At 50.5% G+C, this 7,972-nt stretch overlaps 1 protein-coding gene across 2 annotated transcripts in view; it reads right to left on the minus strand.

The window, feature by feature from the left end:
- The window catches only part of SLCO3A1 (solute carrier organic anion transporter family member 3A1), a 303,056-nt gene extending 295,454 nt beyond the window's left edge, over nucleotides 1-7,602 (minus strand). Inside the window, exon 1 of one of the 2 annotated variants that reach the window (XM_026001469.2) lies at nucleotides 7,262-7,557. In XM_026001469.2, coding sequence (XP_025857254.1) covers nucleotides 7,262-7,441 — 180 coding nt within the window. In that variant the 5' untranslated portion in view covers nucleotides 7,442-7,557. Of the gene's footprint in view, nucleotides 1-7,261 lie in introns of both variants that reach the window. The other variant, XM_026001463.2, reaches the window with a different exon arrangement.
- Nucleotides 7,603-7,972: the final 370 nt, after the last annotated feature.

Genomic DNA, 7,972 nt, shown 5'->3' on the forward strand with positions numbered 1-7,972 from the left:
TCCTTCCCAGGGACAGAGGTCAGACCTGGGGAGGAAAAGTGGGTGGCTCTGTGCAAAGATAGCCCCCTACACAATCATCATCAATGAAGGTGAATGATCCAGGAGAATGAGATACAACACTCTATCAAGAGCTCATTCCCTCAGCTTCTGAAAAACCGAAAAGGATCAAGATGAGGAGCACGCCCACAATCGTGCCTGCTGAACCCCACTTCGTACCACAGGAGGATTAAGGTGAGGCGGTGGGTGTGGCACGACACCTGAGCACCCCCCCCCCCCCCCGCATCATCTCAAACAAGGTTGCCCAGAGGGCAGCCTATGTCCATAACGTATATCCCTTGATCCCGATTCCTGACACCCCAGGCTGCCTTGAAGTGGCTAGTCTTCTTCCAGAGAAGCAGAGCAAGCTACGAGGGCCCAGATCTCCGATTTAAGAAGCAAACTCTCAGCCCCTGGGAAGGACTTCTGTTGTGCCAAGGTCAATGAGTAGGGTTATGTCACTAGTGATAAAGCAAGTACTGAATCCTGTACTCTATGAGAAACACCCTATCACGCATCCATTTATTTAAATCTCCCAGCCACCTATAAGACAGATGAGGATATTGGGGCGCAGGTAAGTCAAGTCACCAGGAACTGGTAAGTTGCAGGTCCAGGTTCAAATTGCAGGTCTTCTGACTCCAAGTCCAGAACTCTTTTCACTGCTCCTCAGCTGCGTACAATGTAGAAGACTGTCAAGTATTCCCCATCCTGTGGTCACAGAGCAGAGCAACAGATAACAGGGCCTCCCAAAGTGAGACACCAAGGCACCTGTCCCCTCCCAGCTGTGTGAACACCATCCCTGCTCCATCCAGCTCAAAGTACCCACTGACTATCAATGCTCAATATAACCATTACTATAGTGAGCTCCTCGCCCACATGACTGGTAATTTTTATAGCATCTTTAAGATTAAATGGATTGCTATATTTATAATAAGGGAATAAATGGAATTAGCAACTGGTACTTTTTTTTTTTTACTACTAAAAACCTTTTACCTCCCAGACAAAATGTTCATGCAGAATAGGGAACTACTTGAGTGTACAATTTGCTACACCCAAATCAAAACTTGATTGAAATGGTTTTATTTCTCATTTGTTGGGGCTACAAACTGAATGTTTGCAGTAAATATGTATAACCATGCCATTATTAATAGCTAGTATATATCAAGCACTGTGTGCCAGTTAGCATTCAAAGTGCTTTACAAGTTACCAACTCCATGAATTCTCATAGCATTGTTATGAGGCTAGGTACTATTAGGATCCCAGTTTTAAAATGAAAAACCAAGGCACAGAGAGTTTAAGTAATCAGCCTAAGAAAACAGAACTGAGAAGGGGAGAACATGGGTCGCAGGTCTCCTGAAGCTCATCCATTGAGCCACAGCTGCCACAGGTACTTATCAGTGTCCATCTGGAAGTTTTCACCATTTAATTTGGAGTTTTAACCATTCAACAATACGGCCTGTTACATTAACACATAAACACTTAGGTTACAAGTGTTTATAAAATACAAGTTTCTCAAACCATACCCATTCGTTTCTCCTGTGAACCAAAGTCAGTTGATTCCACTCTTGTTTTCCTCTTTATTGCCAATGTCATAGATACACATAAAGAAACAGAAACCAAAACTAAATTACAAGAACAAGGATGCCATCTTTCTGGCCTTCAGATTACCAAAAACATTTCTGAGATGGAACAGAATATAGATGCCTTGTCTTCGGGGGAGTTCTAAATCTGTGTTTAAGCCATACAATCAAAATTGCCACTGAAGTGTCCCTCAACATCTTCCAGAAAGGACAGCACACAATATCTGGTGTATGTAGCCTCGTCCAAGAACATGTATATACATAAATATATGATGAATATATTAACATAAATCTCAGTACAATTAGAAAATATAAGTGAGTACAAGTGATAAGTACTTTGACTCTACTTCAGAGGAATGTGGTTATTAATTAAACGATGAGTTGCAGTTCAATCTGTGCAAGTTAAATGTATTTGCCAAGTAGAAGTAGAAATACTGCTGGTAGAGTTTTATTCTCTACCCCAACAAGGGGTGAGCACCTTCCACACACCTGCCTGCCCAGCCACCTGGCGGCCCCCACCCTCCTTGTCAGACACCTCAAGAAGCCCTCCTTAATCCAAGGAACAGGATCAGTTTAGCAGGACTCCTTGCTACTGCCCCCAGCCTCTGCAGGAGGCCTGGAACAGACTCTGAAAGGAACACCAACGTCTGCAATTAAGTGGTAACATTTACAGATATTTTTTTTCTTTATTCAAGGCCTTTTTCTTCATCCAAGGTGGCTGTATCCTCTTTGGGGTTTTTTGCTGCATTATACTTACTCATCCCCAGTCCATTAAGTGAGCGCATTCCTGAGCAAAGGTAGTACTTAGATGCTTGCGTTCGGTGAGCAAGAGAAATCCTGAGACCCTCTTGCTCCAACTGCCTTTGTGCCAGTGGAAACTTATCCAGCTTAATACAGAGCTATACCTATTACAGCAGCAGGTAAGGAGAGGAGTTTAAATGCTGGTCATCTGATTAACAAGGGAGCACCTCTGGGTCATCCTCTTTATAAGGAATCTAAAATAGAAATACAGGAGAGTTACAAAATTCAGGAAAGACATCTTGCTCCCCTCACAACAGATTCTTTGATTGTTAAACACACAAGAGAAAACCCCTACGGAAACTAAGCTGGGCACACAAAGCTGGTTGGAAGGAATTTTCAGAAATCACTTTTTCCCCTAAATAATTATTAGCTGAACATTTGCAACCAAACAGCAAGAAAAAAAAAATCAGGGTAATTTTCTTTCTTACTACCTGGGGCTATACAGTAATTACGCAAATGGCAGGGAATGTGTCACTTTGACTAACCATAAGTGTGTAAAATAATTTAAGTAAAATACAGTCGCCTTAGTCATCATACTAATTTGACAAGGACTTTAAAAATGTCTCTCAGCTGTCTGCTTCTGGGTAAGAGACGCAAAAACCCATCTTCAAAACGATGCTTCTTTAGGAGGGGGAAAAGAATAAAGCCAGCAGTTTCACCTTACCAGTAACCACAAGCCACAGAATGTTCTCAGGCCTAAATTTTTTTTTCCTTTTTAAAGATTTTATTTATTTATTCATGAGAGACATAGAGAGAGGGGCAGAGACATAGGCAGAGGGAGAAGCAGGCTCCCTGCAGGGAGCCTGATGCAGGACTCAATCCCAGGACCCCAGGATCATGACCTGAACCAAAGGCAGACGCTTAACCACTAAGCCACCCAGGTGCCCCAGGCCTAAAATTTTTTAAAAGGGGCTACCGACATCAATGAGATACAGCTCTATGATATGCACTCAGTCATCCTGCTCATTATCTCATCATCACAACCTCAGACTCAATGTGTACAAAACTCTCAATAGGGAAATGCCCACCCCTGGGGTCACAGGCCCAGCCGGCGCTCTGCACCCTGGAGACCCCACCTGCTGCCTCAAGTTTTCATACTGAAAAAACTCAAATGCCCTTGTATGGGAGCCCCAATCATGATGCCCAGAGGTGTCAGAGGCTTTCATTCCCTGTATACATCCTTATCTATCCCAGTCCTCCGCAATTTGAGAACATATGCGAACCTCCACACCCAGGGCTGTCCTCGTGAATGGACTGAAACATCTCAGTGGGTCTCCACACACCACCATGAAGTGCACACAAAATGCCTTGCTCTCCGTGCACTCCCACAGACCTATGCCTGCTCCAAAGGGCCTGAGACTTGAGCAGATGTCACATCCTTGCAAGTAGGTCAGTTCAGATTGGAGCCACCCAAAGCAAAGACCCAAGTCAAGGAAAAGCGTATTCTTTACTCAGCAGCCACACCAATCAAACTGGACAGGTCTCTTAATGGTTCATGCTAAAAAATATATTTATTTATTTATTTATTTATTTCATGGACAGTCAGGCCATTGAAGTGACTAGAACAGCCCTGTGACTATTGGCTTTTCTGAAGCATGATATCCAGCTCAAACACTTGCAAAGTGTTAAGAGATTTCAGAATCCACAGCTGCCCTGGGGTTGCATGATGATTACCTGATCTCCCCAGATCAGAGTCTGAGTGTCAGGGTCAATAGCCTTCTGCACTCCCCTGGGAGAACCCCACATCCAGGCAAAAAGCTGGTTCCTTGCTCAGAATAACAATTAGTGTTTGTCTTATATACAAGTCTCCCTAGAGTTTCCTCTCTGTGCAGGTTCTTGAGAGAAAACACACACACACACATACACACACATGTACATATACACTCACATACACATACACAAAGTCCTGCTTTTCAAAGTTACTTCTCAAATCACAGACAAGTTCCTGCTTCAGTTCTGCCATTGAAAAGCCTATACACTAGTGTCATTGAAGACACCGGGGAATCTGTCTTTTCAAAAAGTAAAGGGAGAAATGAAATGAAGCCTCTAAATGTACAAAAAAAAAAAAAAAGCATCTGGGAAGACAAAATAAGAAGGTAGCTGCATAGACTACTGGGATCAAATAGGAAATAACATCCCTGGTATAGAACTTTCGACCACCCCCCATCCATCAAAGCAAGCATTGCTGGCTGTGTGTCCCAAGGTGTGCCCTTCCTCAGGTATCTGAAAATGCTTCATCAGAGGGACAGGCTGACTGCCAATGCAGAGATCATATATAACACACACTTTGCACACCGATCCCGTGTGTGTGATCACCTACAGAAGCAAGCTCTCCGGTTTCTTAAGAAAGCCATGATGCATTAACAAGGAGAAATTTGCTTTTCCTGCATCCTAACAATGTTTTATTCCCAGGTTATCCATAAAGAAGCCTCATACAGCTGAAAGAATAGCAAACTTTTTATCCTACTTCCAAAATAACAGATGAACAGAAAACTCCCAAGTGGCCCAGAAGAGCAAAACCCATAGCGAGCTGATTAGGTCAAGCCTGGCAAGCAAACTATTTATTTTCATGAGGTTCAGATGACAATGGAAAGTCCAGGGCAACCGGGCAAGGCAGAGCTCGGAGCCATTACGCCTCCACTCCTAGTAATCAAAATGAATTCAATTTCCTAGGCCTGTCCTCTCCTGGGCCCCCATCTGCTCTCTGCTGGTCACCTGTTGACTCGGGTTACCCTACCCCTCTGAACCGGGCTATCAGCCCAGGCTGAAAGTGCCAGCAGGAACCTCTCCCCACCCCTTCTGCCTTCACCAGGTGGACTGCCTGCCACTCGCCTCTTCTGGGATGAAAGTCAACTTCCTATCTCCTGATGCCAGCCCCGCCTCTACATATCCCCCTCACCACCAGCCCTCTGCTTCTTAACTTTATAATGTAACTTAGGCTACCCAGCCTCATGCCTTTCTAAAACCCTTAGATCATTGTGAGCTAAAACTAAGCCCATGCCTTTATAATTCGTGGCGCAAAAAGTTCTGTTGCTGTTCGCCACACATGAATAATGCACTCTACTGAACAAAACTGGTTTCAGGCTAACAACTGAAGGCAACTGTTGATATACTAACTACCTCCTCGAACACAGGCCAGGTTAGGTAGTACATACTTTGCATATGCTCCCAATACAGACGCACAAATATTTTGTTAACATGCATTTGCATCCTGGTAACGCACATACCTATTTTAATATCGTAACAGTCAAATTCTCTCCATGAAAGGTCTGATAAACTGACCACCCCCCCAACCAAGACACAGTCATCCCTATGTCAGAACTCCCCAGGGCCGCAGGTATTGTCTGTACTGTAAATATAGAGAAAAGTGCAAACGTATATCCAAACAGAAAAGAAAATACGCTTTTGGCCACAGGGTTCACCTGCAGCACACAAGTCAAGGATGCACAGAGACAGGGATTTCAAACACTTTCATCTCACAAGGAGCAAACGAAATGCATCTGATTTTCAGAAGCCCGGTAAGTTTGTCACCCCAGGAACAGAGAGCTGGGCTCAAACAACCCTCTCTCGAAACCACAAAACTGACTTTACCTCGCACTAGAGACCAAACCTGTCCGTAGTTCCCTCTGACAGCAAGCCCCCGAGTCTTTGGAGACAATTTATGAATGGTGCCCTGTCTCAGCAGTTTGGCTCCCATTAACTGTATCCCAAGGCCAGGAAGGAGGGATCCGAGGTACAGCAGGAAGAGCATGGATCTATCTGGGGATGCGGCTATCCAGTAGGCAAAATCTTGTCCAATTCTACCTTCGTCAAACTTGTTCACTAACAAAGTCCCTGCCATTTGATTCCAGTTGTGGGTCAATCACCAAGTGATGGCTGAACACTATACACTGTGGGGGGGGGGGGGGGGGAATCTCCTCCTGCGTAGGCAGGGCTGTCCTGGGGTCTGGAAGTGCACTCCCTGGAACTCAAGTCAGGACCACCTGCGCAGGGCAGGACAAAGCGACAAAGTAGGTATTTAACAGTTGCTGAGTCACTACAAGCTGTTTCCTCTGATATGTTACGCACCCCTGGGCCGTCTGAGCACTAATATGGCCTTTTGGAAGGCAAATGACATAGATGCACACGGTGCAAAATGCTGCAACCCCCTTGAGGGCGAGAGACCACGCTGAGGCATCGAGGTCTGAGCGTGGGGCGCAGAACTACACAAACTCGCAGCTGCTCTCCAGGTACTGTATGTAACTTTATCCCAGACGCCGAAAGACGGCCATCGGGACACGGAGAGGGACTATCCCCCTGCAGCCCTGGCTCGGGTCGGGCCACGCTCTAAGCTGTTAAATCCCCCCGGAACCGGCGCATGGGGAAAGCGCTCGGAGAAAATGATGCATGATGGATGTGTTCTCCGGCGGCTGGAATGGAGAGCAGAGGACGAAGGATGCTCACCGGCTCTCCCTCCCATGTGCAGGTCACCTCAAAGCCGCGCCGCCTGCGTCCCCAAGCAGGGGGCCCCCGGAGCCAGCGTCCGGCCGCGCGCTCCCGGCGGGGAGAGGCAGCGCTTCACGCCACCCGCCGGCCGCCTGTCGTCCCCGCGCACCCCGCGCACCCGGGCACCCCGGGCACCCCGGCCCCCGCCGGCCCCGCGAGCCGCTGCCGGCATCCGCGGTCCCGCCCGCTCCCGGCTCCCCGGCAGCCCGGGCCGGCAGCTCCCCCGGCGGCCGCCGCTGCACCGCTCGCCAACCTCCGCGCCGCGCCGCGCCGGGCCGGGCCGAGGTCATGCCCGGTGCCCCGGGCCCGGGCGCCCCCTCCTCGCCGCCGGCCCGCCGCGCGCTGGGCACGGGACTCACCAGGTAGGCGCCCACCGTGCCCTGCGCCAGCATCAGGGCGCACTCGGACACCAGGAAGATCTTGATGTTGGAGAAGCAGGACACCTTCTTTTTCTTCTTCTTGTTCCTCTGCGCCTCGTCCCCCTGCAGCTCGCCGCTCCGGCCGCCGCCCGACGAGCCGCCCGGCTTCTTGCCCTGCATCCTTCCCCCGCCGCCGCCGCCGCCGCCGCCTTCCCGCTCGCCCCGGGAGCCGGGGCCGCTGCCGGGCGGGGGTGTGCGCGGCGAGGCTGCGTGCTGTCCCCGCCCCGGGCCCGCGGCGGCCGCCCCCGTGCTGCCGGGGCTGGAGAGGTGGGAGGCACCGCTCCCCGCCGCCGCCGAGCCGCCGCCGCCGCCGCCGCCGCCGCCGCCGCCGCCGCGCTCGCCCCCTCCTCCTCCTCCCCCTCCTCCTCCGCCCTCCCCGCGCCGCCTCCTCCGGCTCGGGCTGTGCCAATCACAGGGGCTCCTCGCGCCGCCCGCCGCCGCCGCCGCCGCCGCCGCCTCGCCGCCCGCGGACGCCCGTCGCTGCCATCGCGCGCTCCCCCGCGGCCGCCCGCCCCGCGGCCGCCCCAGGCCCGGGCCGCCCTCGGGGAGGCGCGAGGGGCGACGCGCGCGGAGGGAGGGAGGGAGGGAGGGGGGGGGGGGAGGGGGCGCCCCGGGCGGGAGAGGCGGTGCCCGGCCCCTAGGTGGCGCTGC

The sequence above is a fragment of the Vulpes vulpes genome, chromosome 14 (genome assembly GCF_048418805.1).
Source record: "Vulpes vulpes isolate BD-2025 chromosome 14, VulVul3, whole genome shotgun sequence".
NCBI classification, from domain to species: domain Eukaryota; kingdom Metazoa; phylum Chordata; class Mammalia; order Carnivora; family Canidae; genus Vulpes; species Vulpes vulpes.